This window comes from Rhipicephalus sanguineus, chromosome 9, assembly GCF_013339695.2.
Source record: "Rhipicephalus sanguineus isolate Rsan-2018 chromosome 9, BIME_Rsan_1.4, whole genome shotgun sequence".
Lineage (NCBI taxonomy): Eukaryota > Metazoa > Arthropoda > Arachnida > Ixodida > Ixodidae > Rhipicephalus > Rhipicephalus sanguineus.
In genome coordinates, this window is record NC_051184.2 from 92290476 (window position 1) to 92308258 (window position 17783).

Here is a 17783-nt window from a genome sequence, read left to right on the forward strand (position 1 = left end):
CACCTCCTGCTATACTATACATGGCTATGCTATGCTTTACCCTACCCCCTCCTCCTTTCCATCCTCTTCACCTTCATTTATCTTTCCCACCTCCTGCTATACTATACATGGCTATGCTATGCTTACCCTACCCCCTCCTCCTTTCAATCCTCTTCACCTTCATTTATCTTTCCCACCTCCTGCTATACTATACATGGCTATGCTATGCTTTACCCTACCCCCTCCTCCTTTCCATCCTCTTCACCTTCATTTTTCTTTCCCGCCCCTTGCTATACTGTACTATACATGGCTATGCTTGCTTTAGTCTACCCCCTTCTCCTTTGCTTCCTACTCTCACTTTGCTTTCCCACCCTCTTGCTAACTATACTATGCTTTACTAAGCATTGTCTCTCCTCCAGCTCTCCTGCTGTTGCATTGTATAGCTATAATCTGCTTTCCTCCTCTCTTAGCTTCACTCTCCCCGGCTTCGCCAGTTTTGTACGATTGATAAACAGCTCTGATGTTAAAATTTCAAGGAGCAGGGTCCCCCCTCAAACGAGAGTCACATCTGACACTGTATTGATTGAGCCACTTTGGTCCTTTTCACAGCCAAGCGCTACTGCACCATGTTGCGGGACGAAGGAGGCATTGATGTGCTCCAAGGCATGCTGGACAACCCAGACACCAACCCGGCCGTCGCCACCATCTGTCAGAACATAGTGGCCGTGGTTCAAAGCCAAGAGAAACTCGCCGCAGCCGCGGGCGCGACGGCAGCAGCTGCTGTCACCACAACTGGTGCCACTACGACGCTACCGGACATCTTTCAATGACAGCGGCGCCCTGCACCAGGAGTGTCGTCGCACATCTAGGTCAACTCCTTATCCTACCCCCGTGGCGCTGTGACGCGCCCGTTTTATCCAACGCGGGACTGTTGCAGTCGTTAGCTGCCGACTGTCGACTAAGACTTTCTCTGTGGCTGACACTCAAGCCACCACGGTTTCTCTCTGCCACACGTTGGTTTGGTGTCTCATAGTGGTCATGCATACTGTGCAATTTGTGGGGGGGGGGGGCCTGTTGGCCACTCAACGCGCCGTGGAAGCAGTCGCACGATCGTTTCCACAACGGTCCCAAGCTGCGGCAACTTCTGGCCAATCCTAGGCCTGCCGACTCTGTCTCTTAAGTTATTGCAATTCTCTCAGCACAGGTCGGTGCAGTCGTGAGCCTCACAGTCACTCTCACTGTCGTTTCGTAGGTCGAGTAAGGCATTACGTGATCAAATCAGAAAGTCTAGATGCCGTCGACCATGCGCCGCGCCCGCACTGCGACCACCAAGCAGGCGAATGCCAGCCCACCTCGACTGTCGATTCCCTTTCTGACTGCCAGTCTCTTGCCACTTGACTTGCGAAGGAGTTGTGCCGTGACGGGCACATTCAAAAAGCGAAGCGCCGAAATTACCACAGTTGTTTTTTTGGTAACTCGTTTCGTTGCTCTTCTTGCGATGAGTAACAGTGTTGCAGTATGGTCGTAGTCTTCTCTCCCGCTGAATGATATTGCGCCATTGCTACATTCCCCGCGAGTGAGTGAGTCATGCATCTTTTCAGCGCGCTTCATGTGAGGCATTTTGGCCAGCATAGCCCCGCAAAGTACGCTTTCGCGATGCGCGCGTACCTCCAGAAACTGGCATGTCCGTCACCGCACCTGACTGTGCATTCAAATCCCGGTCTGGGCATGCCGGAATGGCTGTGAGCAGAGACTTTTTTTTTATTTTTTGAGGTAACCCTTCCACCCGATGCGGAAGCTTTGTCAAGAAGTTTGTCAAGAAGAAGAAAGTGCGATGATTTGAAGGCAGAGAGTTGGGCTAATTGTCTCGATTTAGTTTTCTGGCAATGTGCCGCAGAAAAACGCGAGACGTAAAGGAAGACGTGGCAGACACGAGTGCCACTCAAGCTCCATTCAGCACTGGGCAGAATATACAGCAACGCGTAGTCATAGGTAGACAACAAGTGGGCATGTTATCCATTCAAAACCAGAGATTTTCTTTAGTGCTGTGCAAGCGACAGGCTACTGACGTATGTATATTTTTCTTTGTGAATGTGCCAAGCCCTAAATGATCTCCCGTACTGTCTGGCTACAATGCCTCGATGAAAAGTTGAGCCCGATAGAAGACAAGTAAACAGCCACACGAAGAAGAAAAGAAAGTGAAAAGGACAACTGGATCCGGCATCAACCAGTTGCGTTGTGCAGAGAGAAATTTTTCTTTGAGCCATCGCTTTTTGTGACTGCGTGTTATCGGGCATCCCTGATTGAAACCAGAGCTGCGAATATGTTTGCCGTGACTTCCTTTTGCGTATCCCGCTTTCCTGTGGCATCACTGCCAATGAATTAATGATGCTGCGTTTGCGAACCCAAGGAAAGATATAAAAAACTCAAATTTTTAGCGTTGACTGAGAGCCAGGTCATGCACAAATCAAGACAAATTCATAGTAATGCAATGGTGCGTATCACTGTGGTGTGGCATCATGTTATAAGAGAGCAACAGTTAGAATGCTTCTTACTGAGCGTGTGAAACGGCAATCTTTGCTATTTTTTTCTGTTCTAGTAACTGCACGAGGGCCTATTTATGGAGATCTGAACGTCATTGTGTGTGTCGGGCACTTGTGCTGGTCTTAAGCAACGACTTGTGCGTTTAATTTTTAGGGAAAGTCTTTATTTATTGGGAAATACAGAGGATGTTACTAAAGAGGAGGAGGAAGGTGTTTTTACAATAGAAAGGTGTAAAAAGTTTATAAAGTAATAAGGAAATATGAATAATATAAGTTGTGCGTGTTGCTGTGCATTGTAAGAGTAAAAACGCAACGGTTACACAGTGTGGTTTTGTTCAGTGAGACAGCACGCTGCGTTAACATCTTTTTGCGTGACGCAAAAGAAAGAAAAAAAGATTCTATTTGGAAGCACTTGCGAGTGGAACCAGAATATCCCAAAGGTAGTCAGTCGCTCATGCCATTTTCTTTGCCATATTTAAATTTGAAGGAGAGGGTGCGGATAGGAAAGAAACTGGCAAAAACTGTATAGTGCGAAATGCGGCAGGATTATTCACTGCAAGTAATTTAAAGAGGAACTCCAGTGAGTTTGAGAATATTAGGATATTGCCATTTTCAGATGGTACCGACAGTCCTGTAATGTCTAGGGTGGCTCAGTTTGGTTAGAAACTCGTCAGCAATATTTAATAACCAAGAAACGATGTGTCAAAACCGAAGCCGGTAGCTGCTTCGTGCAACGTCTACTAGGACGTCACGTTGTAGCGCATACGACACAAGCGTTTTTTCTAGGCGACCAGTTGACAGCCAAACGGTACAAAGCCACTTCTGCCGAAGAGCGCTATTGGAGGAAAACGAGTGACAACAGACGCTGATGGTCTTCCTTGCTCTGCTCTTGGAACCTTCAGCACAACAGCTTTCATCCATCGCTTTTTATCACACACAGTGCAGCTTACAAAACCAAACAGTTGTCTGTGGTGGCTGTCGTCTCGTCGTCGTTGTTCTTGATCACCTATTAACTGGTACTTACACCCAGTTGGGGGGACCGGCCAAAAATTGAATGTCGCAGACAGGTGTGGCATGCATTGAAAGGCTTGATTCTGGTATTGACTATTAATCTTAAAATTATGTTTTGGAAAAGCTAAATGGCTTGCAGTCGTATGAATTGGCACATATCACCAGAGCAATGAAGAGAACATGTGTTGAAAGCTTTTATCGAGATCAGTAAACATCAAGATTTTGCCGGAGTTTCCCTTTAACGCTGCAGTAGAATGGCCTTGCCTGTAAAATAGATTGGCCTATAAAATAGTTGGCGTAGTCTTACCTCATTAAGAAAAGGTCGCATCCGTCATGAAAATGGCTTCTTTATGTGTGGTGTTCATTATAAGTACATATATTCACTGAATGGTGATGCCGATAAGATTATATGAGTATAGGCTGTGAACTTGTCAACCTATCTTTCCTTGCAATCAAAGTAGAATGCGCTGTTTATTTCCAGGACACTACACCACGCTCTGTCATGGTTTACAGAAATTAGTGTCTTTTTAAACTTCGAACTGCTATCAGCCTTGTCAAGATAAAAGTTGTACAAACGAAACAGGATTTAAAGTAATATTAGTGGTAGACATAATATTTCAAATGTAAGAAAGTTTTCTACTAAACGACGATGATCAAATGCCAGTTCACAAAGAAATACGAAGAGTGGATAATTTCTATGGTCAGGCTTCCTACTGAAGTTTTACTATTGAGGAAAATTTGGCATTGAAGTCAGTTAGCCAACCTGGCGATGATGGGTAGTGCATTGATTTTTCCGCGCTTTCATGTCGGACTGCTCACAGAGTGTGCTGCAGGTTCTCTTTACTGTTATTTTGTTATTCAGCTATGTTGGGTGCTGGCCACGCAGTTTTCTAATGCTGTGGAGTAATTCACGTTATGTAAGTAAACTTTGATGTACTTCGCAGCATGGTGGGTCTAAACTCCTGGACCATGACAAGACATTATTGGTACAACTATTTTTCGGTGTTCAGAAATTTCAATATTTGTAATGTTCTGAGAACGGCACCATGGTAGAAATTAAGGGGTAAACAAGGGCAGTGATTGCCATATGGCTAATTTCAAATGGCGGCATTATGTTATTATTAAGAAGATGAAGTTTTACACAAATTCATGTACGTTTGAACCTAGATACAACAAAGTAATGATATAACATAATTAAAATAATTTTTTTCACTGATATTAATAACAAATAAATGCTTACAGTGGATATAAGATGTAATGAAGCTGTTTTTGTGTATGATGTGTTTAACTGTGTCAATGAAGTTCCGTAGCGATTAATACAGCGATGACATGGGTATGCTAGTGCCAAATATGGCTCTGGTAATCTTAGTATGAAAGCCTTACGTTTTTTCTTTTGGCTGCTCACCACGACTTTCTGTGATACTATGCGTGTAGCTTCCACAGCATTAGCCGCATGTATGGAACATACGTAAATTATCTTAGTTAGGGTTAGGCTCTGTAACAACCATCAACGCTATCACATCAAACTAAGTAAATTCGCAGTGCTATGTGTCTGAAGCGCTCTGGCATGATATGATATTTATATAATCTCGTAATATACAAAGTAAAACTGACAACCGCAAAAGGACATACGTGAACATACATCGATGACTGCATCTTCTGTGGTTATCGGTTGTAATCGGTGCATTACAATATTAGAAAACAGCAGCTGGCTCGATTTTACTCCATCTAATGTTTTGTAAAGGGGCTGTAGTCACACTACAGGTGCTTCCGAAAAAACCTTGATGGTATTAACGCGCAAACTTTGTTACGTCATAGTGACTTTTTTTTTTTTTCCCAGTAGATGTAGCAACGCAGAAATCATCTGTGGTTGAATGGCTTGTTTCGCTTTGCAAATGTGCATCATAATACCCAGGAAAAGCGCAGTAGTGAGCATTTAAAATGTGCCACTTGCCTACAAAAGAGTGTCTGATCAAACTTGTGGAAACGACGCTCGTACTAAGCTTCGTGTGCTCTGTTCAGAAGTAGTACAGTCAAGCCTGGATATATCAGATCTGAAGGGGATCGCAAAAAACTTCTATGTATAGGTAATTCGATATATAAAATATTTTTTATATCGAGAATATATTCAAGGGGATAAAACAACTGTTCGATATACACGTTTCAACTTTATCTGCTTTGGAGTAGCTAAAAAGAAAAGGAAAAGCAAAAATGTAGCGGTATTGGTGGATTAAAAGCTTGCTGGCACGTTCTTCAAGACTGAAATGAACTGGAATGGAATACGCTTGAGTTATGGTTAAACTGCTGCGTTTGCACTGACGAGGATGCTTAAACGAGTGCTGTGCTGAAAAACGTGCCAACTTTTGCTTCAAGTAGCTTGCCGCACAATGTAGCGCCAATGCAGCTTCGCTGTTCAAAGATAACTGTTGTAAAAACTGGTACCTCATATTTACAAGAGCTTCACCAGCAGAAGCGAGTGCTTGCATTTTGCAGGACGGGCAGCATGTCATACAAAGGGAAGGGAGAGACTAGACGCGTTTCTGACATAAACAGCATCCATGTGTCATTGAAGTTGTCTCGTCTTAGTGTAGTCTATTAGTTCAAGTGGAACTTGGCTGTTAAGGTCGGTTACGTTGTGCCTGCTTTTGTCAAATATGAAGTTGAAGCGAGATAATGTACTACGTTGTAGCTTGTTCTACTGTTGAATACTACGACTGCTTCGAAAGTGCAGAAGTAACGATTGCGAAACACACTTAAAATGTCTCGTGTCACAGTCAGTTGTTGAAAGGGACGTGATCCTGTGGTCAACTAGTAGGATCAACGCAATGTAGCCTGGAGCCGATTTTGAGGCACTGATGGTTTCGTTTACTGGCGTCATGGAGGATACTAGCTGTATTCTGCACTGTTCCGCACTCCTTGCTGGGTGTCCAGTTGTTAAGTGTTCATCCCAGCATGCTCTTCATCTCGGAAACAACTGCTTGGCTGTCGCATTCTGAAATTTAGATTTTAACTGTTAGCACTTGGAACATGTATGCTTAATGACAGGTTGTGGCTGAATAATTGCTACAGGTGTGCAAATGATGATTTTTGCGACCAAAGTGAATACTAATCCAATGGTGACAGAAACAAATTTAATCATGCATCAAATACTTTTATAATAGTACTAGTTTTCAAATACTGAGCAGCCATTCTTACATTTATCATAAAATGATCTTCACATCCTAGTATTCACAGCTTTAGCGTTGAAAGCACCTTCGGAGCATTGGACACTTCGTATGCACAGAACTATTCAGAGAGTGAGGGTGGTCTTATAACCATTACCGTATGGCTTCCCGGGGAACTTGGTGTACTGCGCTACGTAAGCTGTCATCGTTCGTGCGTGTACTACACTTGCAGTGACTAAATTTATCTTGCTTCTGCACCAATTTTTTGTGCATTTCCGTACTGTGGACATTTAGAAATATTAGTAAACTATTTGAAAAATGTCCATTTTAGAACAGGACACAATTCTATTTAGTATTTGAAATTTTTGAATACTATGAAACTCCTAGTAATTGTGCAGCTTTAAGCCATAATACTGTCCCCGTTTTCCTCTTGGGACAAAGATGCTTGTGGTGAATGTGATTGGCGGATCGTTGAAGCATGGTCGACGAGCTGGAGTGAGGACTTGTTACAATAGATTTGTTCTTAGATGAGTGGTGTGTTCCTTTCGAACAGCGAGTGGGACGAACACACAAATAGATCACAGTACAGAGGACTGCGTTGCATCATTTTTGCCCTAGAAGCGGATGATCACTACATGTTGGGCATACTGTACTTGGATACTACTGGTTCGTGAGATATGTATCTAGAACAAATTTAATTCTGTCCTAATTGGTGAATTCATGGGCACAAAAGGGGCCGATTGCCGTCTTGATAGAAAATGTGGGCACTTTCCCATCGCTGTGCCCATTGTGGCTATGATGTGTAAGAATATTTTTGAAGTATATTTGAAAGCTTTGACTTGGAACAGTGCTTGCGTGTGGTCACTGGCTTTTGCAAAAACAGAATGTACATGCGTACGGAGTGTAAAGAAAGTGTGTGGAGTACAGATTCTGCAGAATGTATGGAGTGTACAGAAAGTGTGCATTCTCTTGTTCGTTATTGTAAAAAAGTATCAACTGATAACTTATTAAATGTTGGTAAGGGCAGTTGTATCAAAATGGCAACATATCTTGTTATTCGCGTCTGTATTTGCGTTGCAGCTTGTAGTTGGTTACTCTTATGAGAGCGCTGTAGGAATAAAAAGGTCATGTTTTCACTGGACCTTTTTGGAAGGCAGCGTATGCTCTTTAATGGCCATTGAAGTTTGCTCCTGGAAGCCTGAAAGATGGCATTTCATTATTTGCTTCCATTGTGGCTGCCGCACGTTGGGCGCTTGGAGTTTGTTTCGCAATCTCTTTCGTTGCTGTGTCCCTGCAAAAAGAAATTCATTTGAGAATTCTCAAATTTCTCGAAAAATTCAAAACTCGAAAACTTGAAAAAAGGAAAACAAGACAAGCGCCATCATGCTTCTTCTGTAAGCCTAAAAGAAATGCGTTTGCTTCCCTTCACCCGGTTTCCTACAGACGCTGTCGCTATGGCTGCTGCTTAAGGTGAATGCCCGATTGCTATGCCACTAACAAAGCAAGCCTTAGCTCCAACACGATGCTGTCTTACCAATGTCTTTGTGTGACATAAGCAATTCTCTTGCCTGGAACTTGTATATCGCACAGCCGTCTACTTGGCACGTCTACACAGCAGGGCTGAATCCGCCCTCATTTTTGGCGTTCCTGCAATCTAATAGTTTCAACATAACAGTGTATGCATAAACTGCAGCCAAAGTGCAATACAGATACATCTGAGCAAAATTGTGCGTTGCATATGTGCTGCCTTTGTTCCCTTTCATGGCACAGACAACACCACCAGTGCTTGATTGCCATTTTAACAATGGAGCGTGTGGAAATCTGCCCGCCAACAAAGCTTTAAATCAGAGAGTCTTGGGGTTGGTTTCACGTGGCAGAAAAATTAGAGAGCACGCAAAAATGCATCCGCCTTCTCGTTGGTGTCTTTTAACTCTTAAGGTCTGTTGCGGCATGGCGCCATTCTTTTCCTTGTGCCGTTAACTTTATCACTGTTGTGCCATGGTGGATGGCTGCAGGCACGTTGTTTCGGAAGGCAGGTCTTGCTGGGATGTTGACACTTTCTTCTAGCTCTTATCAGAACACAAAATATTGGAACCAGTTCTTACCATTTCCGTGGGCACCGTTGGTTGCTTTGGCTTTTCCAAAAAGGTCTACTGTGCAACACCAGCTTCGGAAGCACGAGGCAGTAGTGGTTACGTTGCGAATTCGTACGAATGTTTTTCAAGTAGTTTGTTATTTGCTAGTTGAAGCCTGTGGTCATGTCGTGCACTGTCGACCGCTTGTGTGTGGATTGCTGGTTATGTCGTTCTTGGTCCTATCTGTCCTTATAATAGCGTTACTTAGCTGTTCACTGTTTGCGTTGCTCTTGAAAACGAGCTGTTAGTGAGATCAATTGTGGCCATTGTTCGTGGTGTGGCTTTTCCCGAAAGCCAGTGCGACATTAGGACGGAGCCGTTGCGAAGGTATGTGAGCCATCTACTCCGTGTCTCAGCTCCCGACATATATTTCAGATGTCCGAGTGTTTGTCACTCTGCACATTTTTGGACAGTTTCGAGTTGCTGTGTAGCTTCTTCAGTTTAGCGTGAGTGTAGCACGGGCACTTTTGATTGCAATCAGGGCGGATCCGGATTAGATTTCTTGATTGTGACCAACGATAGTCACTGCTGCTCTATACTAATCCGGATTGAGTTTGGTGCAGACGTCAGCCAAATCGTGATCTGGGAGCCTGATTGCAGTGTGCAGATCACAATTGTCTTGATACCGATTGGGCCCGATTGAGATTGGGACCGCATAGCAACATCTGATCTAGCTTGAGCTTAGTTGGGATCGGCCCTGATTGTGATCAAAAGTGCCCGTGTGACGCCGGTGTATGGCACGATGGTTGGCGACTGGCACTTGTGCGTTTGACCTGTCAAGCTTGAAGTACGTTCTTTGAGCTTACCTCATGTTGTAATTATGCTCAAAACTTAGTTCATGAAGAAAAGTGTTCAGCTTGTGTGCTTGCTGGTCACCCATTTGGAGTGGTTTTTGTTTGATTGTCCTTTGTAGCATCGTCCTCAAGATTGACCTCTGAAGTCTGAATTTTCTTTTCTCTGGTATAAAGCCAGCATTTGGATTGAATTTTTTTTTTGTGGTTGCCTGTTGTCATGTTATGGGTCCTGTTTGGAGCTCACAATCAAGCGTATTTATTTGCCTGCTGCTCCTCATAATGCATTCATTACATTATGGTTCTTCGGAGTGTTGAGAGTGTTAGCTCCGATTTTTTAAACTGGTGACTATTGTTACCAGTTAGGTGAGCTCCAATGAACAGGTAGACTCTTCTTTAGCTCATCTGGTTCATGTTTTACTCGGCAACCCTTTAGTTGCCACTTGCAGAGGTGTTTTTCAATCATTAGTCCTAGCAAGTGTGCGGCAACCATTGCTGAACTTGACTGTGTTTGACATCCCAAGTGTGTCTTGCGTGAACGATGTATGTAAGGGCACTGGAATTCCGTTGCCCAATTTTATTGACTTACTTGTCATCTAATCATTGCAACCCAAGTGAATATAGGTAACCGATCGTTCATTCCGGAAGTGCAGGTGATGGTGCTGAGAAGGTAGGGGTTAGAAAGAAGGCGACGCGCATAACTGCTTGCGTATGTACGGCTTCAATTTCATGCCTTGTTCTTAGCACTGTTACCTGCATTTAAATATGGACCCCTAATTTTGCTGCCTATTATAATTGTAATTATGCTGCCCTGCTAGCCTCTGCAGTTAGGTTATTGACCATTTGTTGGTCAGTAGTACCTTGTACTTAGCACTGTTGCCTGCATTTAAATATGGACCCCTAATTTTGCTTCCTATTAACTAGCCGGCCTCTGCAGTTCTGTTATTGACCATTTGTCGGCCGGTAGTAGCTGTTGGTTAGTGCTGCTTTGGGATGGTTGGGTTGATTACAAAGTTCGGATGGATTACTTTGTGGCAGTCATTTAAGCGTTACCGTTCACTGGGCTTGATGTGCAGAAACTTGTGCAATTTCGAAGATCACAAGAGTCGTGTATGCGTAGCGACTTGTAACATACTGTGGGCACTGTGGGCCAGTGTTGGAAACTTGGCAACTTGTTTGGCTTTACACCGCAGTAGCACCTGTCCCTTACTGGTTCAGATGCGTTGTAATGCAGCCAGTGTGGTGATTGACAAACGGGCACATGCAATCGGCAGCACTGTGAGCAACAGAGAGATCTGAAGTCCTTTCACTCATTTTAATGTGAGGAGATTTTAGTTTTTGTCTTGGCTGAATGTTCTGGTCTGTTATTTTTAATTGTTTTTGAGGTGTAGTGTACTTTGGTGTCGTTATTTATGTGCAGTTGAATATGGGGATTTCCCAAAGGAACACGGAGAAATTTTCCTGAAGCAGCTTTGTCTCCTAGGGACACTGTGTAAGAAATGTCAGATTCTTGGCATAGTATGGTCTAAAGAAATCATGAACGTTATGTAACTTAATGCATCACTGCACATTTTAGTTTAGGGCTGTATTCTGAGTTGGAGATATTGCCAAAATCTCGCTTCCAGTGTGTGCCAATTGCCTGGTTGACAAAAGTGAGCAAGTAGTCGCATCATTCATTGTAGACGTGAGAATATAAGTCTCACAAAGCGACACTGTCGCCAAAAGTGATTGTCTTGGAATTCGGCGTTTGTGGGAAACTGACATTGACTTCAACAGTAGAGCATAGACGTTAACTTTAAAGTGAAGACAAGTTACAGTCAGCTTTTGTTCTTTCAATCTTTAATCACGTCACTTGTCTAAGTTACGAGAGCCGGTGATGTTTCTTACATGCTTGGAAACTTTGTACCCTTCAGCCACTGCTCAGAGTATCGTGAAAACTGACTCTTCTACAACTGGCTGCGATCATGTTCATGTTGGCCGTCAAGCAGCGATGTTACGTTAGGTGCCTGGCCTTGACAGAACTGAAGGGTCTAAGTTCACCGTTCACTGTTACAATGTTAGGAACATCTCTGACAATTCTTATTTCCTTATTCAACCACATTTCTATTGCTCCAAGAGAAGCAAGACTGAAATAATGTTTCTGCCCTCAAAGCATGCCAGCTATATAAGTATTCCTGTGCACACGCCTAAAACTTGTATCCGAGTCTCGGTGACTATCAAATGTTAGCGCAGTTGTGTCATTACAGAAAACATCAGCTAGGTTGGCAGTGTTAAGAGCAAAGAGTGTTTAGATTCTCCACGTGAGCATAGTTATTGTGTGTAGACAGAAAGCTGGCATTCCATAATTCGCACTCAATCGCTTAACACATCACCAATTAGCCCAAACACCTGTTGCATGTGCTAAAAAACAAATACGAAAAGGTCACGTAAGCCCCATTTATGTTTAAAGGTGGTCCAATGTAGTTTCTGCAAGGGTATCGGACTTGCAACACGCAACTAAACTTGGTTGCACGAAAAGCACATTTCTTATCGTGGACTATCGTGGACAGCCATAACCGTATGTGCCACTTGGGATGCAACAGATGACACTTTTGCCCTGTTTTTAGAACACGGCTGCCTCGGTTAAATGATGAGGCAGTGGTTGCTGGCAGTTAGGTTTCTGCAGCGTTAGCAGTTTGCCATCACATTTGGGGCAGCTACTGAAATGACAAAAACCGAGCTGTGAGCTGGAAAAAAACATCTTGTGTGGTTGAGTAAAGCGTTGTTGTATTGGTTTCATGGCCCAGAGCTGAAGCCATTGCGCCCGCCACGAGAAATAACAGCCGCGAAAAATGCTGGTGTTCCGTTCTCCGTTTCACCCTCAATGTCTTATGTCGTATCGTCGGATGACTGCGATTGGTGAAGTTGTGCTGTTGTGAAAAAAAAAAAAAAGAAAACCATTGTGATAACCCTCAGTCGATTGTTGGCGACTGTTCGTTTCTTTTTTTTTCCTTTGTTGTTTTCTTTTGCTTTGTGACATCACATGTGATGCAGAGTCTGTTGCTGTTGTTTGAAGAGACTTCTATATATATATATATATAATATAAATTCTATATGTATACATACTTATGTGTGTCTGCTGTTTGTTGAAACTGTGCTTACAGCGCACTGTGACCAAGGCTGCACTGAAAATTCTCACGTGGCTAAGCCTTTCAGTAATCTGGGTACTGAGTCCAAATGCCTATTCATGCTATTTCTTCAAGCTCTGAAGAATGCAGCCTAAATATGCTAAAGCAACAACAACGAAAGAAACAACTTAAAAGCCATAGGCCTATAGGCTACCACATAGACTATCACATATGAATGGTCCACTGAGAGAGAGATGAGTGAGAAGGCAAAGGTTAATCAGAGTAGGTCTCCGGTTGGCTACTCTGTTCCTAGGAAGGGAAAATTGGGCATGAAAGAGTGCAACAGAAAGATAGGGCGTCACGAATACATGACTATGGCAATGTCCAATAAACACACAAAACATTATCATAGTCACACTTTGTTGCTAGTGCTCATTGAGTTTTAACTAATAAAGCAAGTACAAGAATGGTCAAATGTTTGCAGCCACCATCCGCGCTGCCATCCTGTGGCAGTGCGGCTTTGGAACTTTTGACCACCCCTGTTCTTCCTTGTCGTAGCAGAATCTCGCCTTCTAAACAGTACATTTTCAATACCTCCTTTGTGGATGTCATCGTCATAATTTATTTGACAACGAAGCACAATGTGTTGACCACGAGCACAAGTGCCCTCACTGGAGTGGCTGGCCACAAGCATCGCTCGTTCAGTGCAAAATAGCAAGATCTGCAATGACTTACATGTAATAATTACATCGTACTTCACAACATCAAAGTAAGCCATAAGATTCATTACTTTAGAAGGCAGTGGCATTTCCTGCTCAAAGGTGGATGAATATGAGCCTGCACCAATGGGTGCGCACATGTGATGACATCACATGCGCCTCGACTTTGTGAACCAGACAGCAGCTGTCTGGCTCATGAACTGGACTATTTCTTTAGTCTCTGATGCAGTTGGTGTTCGCGCTTTGGTGATTTGGGTGGGGCCTGTCTTAGCTTCTTGAGTTGTATCTGACATGGAAGAACATAGTTGGGCACTATAGCTGACTCTGGTGAGTATACCGTGAATTCAACATAGCCTGAAGGCTGCTACATTGGATATGTGTGTCACACTTTAGTCTTTCTGATCTTGTCCCGAAAGCATGAGGAGTTTGTCTCTTTGAAATCGGCATGTAATTAAGGCTTACTAATGCAGAAAAAAAATGAAGGCAACTTGCACTAGTGGTGCAAGGCTGGAGTCAACAGCAGAGCTTGTGATCGACCTTTCTTCCAGTTTTTCTAGACTTGGCGAAGGTATGGAAGGTTTGGCCTTAATTAGTGTTCGATTAATTAGTGGACTTATATAAGCGTGGCTAATTAGTCACTGCTTGATCAGTTATAGCTTAACACTTGAATTAATTATCCATGACTTAGTGTAGCCTTAATTAGCCCTGTTTAATCGGTCATGTCTTAATAGCTGACTTGTTTAGATTGCTTAATTAGCCTTAACCTACTTAGTCCTGGCGTAATTATAGCGACTATGTTCCTGGCGACTGTTCGCGTTTCTTTATGTACCTGTGAAAGCCTACAGGAAGCACAAATGCAATTAAACTCGGATGCAAACACGAATTCGTAAGCTTCGTGATACGCGCGGCCCTTCAGCGCCAGCTTCTAGTCTACTTGCACAGCGCCACCACGCGGCAGCGACGAGCGGACGCGGAGCGCGCGCGCGACGGCCCGAGGAGAGCCTTCGCCCAGGCACTGAATACTGTTCCAGAGCACTCGCTGAGCCAGGAAAGCGAATAAATTAAAGTAATGAGAACAGCATCAGACCCGATTGCGTGCCCTGTTGGAAGCTACATGAAAGGAAGCTGCTTAATATACATTCATCAACCATCGACTGACTGCGCATGACGGCATTGGCTTAATTAGTCTGTTCAATTAGTTATATTTCGACCTAACTAGGCCTACCTTAATTAAGCTTTGCTTAATTCGTTTTGACTTAATGAGACGCCCTAAGGACCGGGCTTCAGGACTCTTAATAAAGTTTTGTGAATGAATGAATGAGACGGCCTAATTCGTCTCTGTCCAATTAGCCAACTCTTAGTGTCTTCGCTTATTAGCATGGTTTGGATTAGTGTAATTGGTATATAATGACTTAATTAGCTTAATCTTAGCATGATTTCGCTTAATTAAAGGTGGGTAAGATTATTGCGGCAATGAAAGGTGACTCCATAGCTAGGCGCAGTTTTTGTTCGCATCCCACGGTGTAACCTCCGGCTTAAAGAGCTCCGCCGTTAAAATATCTTTCTCGCCCTTTGTACTCGTTCTCTCGTCCATCAGAGTTATCCCACACCTGACAAATTGGCGCACGTGTTGTGGGAGCGAAGCAGAACGAGGAGAGCGCGTGCCGATTCACGATAATTTCTGTTCGCAATACCCGGCCCGACGAAAAGCTTTCAGCTCCGCCGTTAAAGCAAACCTGAAACCTCAATTATTATAATTCAGATGGTTAACAACAAAATTTGAATTAAAGGCTGTTTGCGAAGAAGTTAAAAATCACACCATCTCCGCTAAAGGGGACGAGGCGATGCGAAGCAGCGTTTCGGCATGCATGTCGAGCCCGCGTTTCAGAGGGGAAGTGGAGAGGGAGAAAGTGGGAGAGGAGGTGTGTGGAGAGGGTTCGCGCATGCGCAGTAGGGGTGGTCACGCCGCACACTACCACCGGATTGAACTACGCCGTAAGATGCTTCGCATCTAAAAATTCGTGGTGGCATGCGTGCGGACTTAAACACAAAAATGAGAAAATAATGGCGAACTTAAGTGGAGTATTATGCTACTGATCCAGAGCACTCGCTGAGCCAGGAAAGCGAATAATAAATTTAAGTAATTAAAACAGCATCAGACCCGATTGCGTGCCCTGTTGGAAGCTACATGAAAGGAAGCTGCTTGGCATATATATACATTCATCAACCATCGCCTGACTGCGCATGACTGTATCGTGTCCTCTTTCAACCGATTTCTTGAATTGGTACGCCCATAATGTAGGCCATTATTTTTAAATAAACTCGTTGGCATGGAAAAATTTCGAACATGGCGAGAAAACGCTGCCGATCGGTATAGTCGAGGCCCCAGTGAACATGTAAGCCAAATATTACAACACTTAACTAACCCAGCGGTTCTTGTGCCAATTATCGATTGCGGTCTGCGAACGCATATCACGTATGCTGAGCTGGTTCCTAAAAGTTGGACAGTGTCCAGTGGAAGTTTTGGTGGTGGCTGGATGGTTGCCGCCGTCCGATGAACATGGAAGAAGCATCATCAAGATTATGCGATCAGAGAACCGGAGACAAGTTAGGCATTTCAAGGATTGTCTAAAAGTGGCATGTTCATCGGTTTCGGATGGGCGTCTCAATGTGAAAGTTTTTCTTGACTGGTGTAAACAGGCAAACATTGTGACTGAGGCCCTGTGGAACGATGTGCGTCGGAGCTTGCCCAAGAAAGGAAGAAGGAGCCGCCGAAGAGAGGCGCCTTCTACTACTCGGGGCATAGACGTGCGCACAAGGGGGACAGGGGGGGGGGGGGCGCAAAATTAATCTGCCCCATACATTGACTTAGTAGGGTGGGGGGTAGAGCACTGCACGGGCCTGACTTTTCGTCCCGGGCCCGCTTTATGAAGCCCGAGCCCAGCCCGGGCCCGTGGTTCCAAGCCCGGGCCCGGCTCGAACCCGGACGTACACGACCGAACCCAGCCCGAGCCCGGCCCGGGCGTTCATTACTAAACTTATCCAGGCGCGCGTGTTCATGACCAGGCCCGGCCCGGGCCCGCTAGAGGATATTAGATGATTATTATAATGATCGATGCCTTGCGCATTGTAGCGGGTGATCGGACGGAAAATCCGGTGTGTACATGCATCGAAACGTTGCTTTGCCCGCGGTGGTAGCTCAGCGGTTAAGCTGTTTCGCTGTTAAGTATAGGGCGCGGGTGCGATTCTCACGGTCACGGTGTCGGTATTTTGATGCGGGCGAAATGCAAGAACACCCGTGTACTTATCTTTAGGTGCACGTTAAAGAACTCCACGTGGTTTAAATTAATCCGGTCCCCATTACGGCGTGCCTCGTAATCATATCGTGGTTTTGGCACGTAATACCAATTGAGGAATATAAATGAAATGTTGCCTATATATGGCACATACCGTACAAAAACGTATGTAGACAGTCTATCTAAAAATGGGTTTAGACCCATTTGGGACTGTCCACAATTTGACTATTTTTGACTATTTGACTGTTACACCAGTCAAATGGGACTGTCTAAATACATTTCTGTAAGGGATGGCAAGTCATTACAATAACAGTATAATGAAAATAAAACATAGCCACAAAATTTATTTAAAAGAAGTATACAACTAACATGAAGAAGCGGATGGAAGCAAAGCCGGAACATTTTTGTTGGAAACATTAATTACACAATTTTTTGAAAGAGCCTCCTTATTAATAATTTGTTGCAGCAAGATAAAAAAAACGTTAACGTCATACATGGTGAACAGCTACCAAAAGCAGATGAAATATAAATCGTTCATACTCTAACGTCGTCACGGAAACGTAATCGCCATGTACAATATAATTATATAATCAAGCTGCTACACACCATACTTGATGCTATTCCAGATGAAAGCAGTGATTCCACTCCTGCGCCAACTGCGCCAAAGTGCGCCAAATTGTATTTACTGCGCCATCCTGATAATATCGACGAAATTTGCGCCAAACTGCGCCAAAGTCTCGGATTTGGGGGCGTCTATCACCGGCAATCGCACCGCCGGCGCGTCAGAGCATGTGCAGCTTGATCTTGGGGCTGCCAATAAAGTCGCAATCATGGACCAAGAATTATTCCGCTGAATAAATAGCGCTCGCGCCTGCGTTCCGAGTAAGCCACGATGCCATGCACGGTGCCGACGCAGCTTCTGTTCTGCAAGTCGGCTCGACAGCAAAACGCGCTCTCCGCAGAGGCTCGTGACGTCTAGGCCTATCGGTAGCGAGAAAGTGCGACGGCGATTGATCGGCGGACGTCGTCTGTTGCAGA

General features: G+C 44.2%; 1 protein-coding gene across 2 annotated transcripts in view; it reads left to right on the forward strand.

Annotated features, from left to right (window-relative positions):
* The window catches only part of LOC119406021 (protein zyg-11 homolog B), an 82668-nt gene extending 69937 nt beyond the window's left edge, over positions 1–12731 (forward strand). Inside the window, exons 18-19 of one of the 2 annotated variants that reach the window (XR_007417564.1) lie at positions 589–3250; positions 3324–12731. Coding sequence is in view for 1 of the 2 variants with exons in the window: in XM_037672865.2 (XP_037528793.1) it covers positions 589–809 (221 nt within the window). In the remaining variant the exon portion in view is untranslated. Of the gene's footprint in view, positions 1–588 lie in introns of both variants that reach the window. The other variant, XM_037672865.2, reaches the window with a different exon arrangement.
* The last annotated feature ends 5052 nt before the right edge of the window (positions 12732–17783 follow it).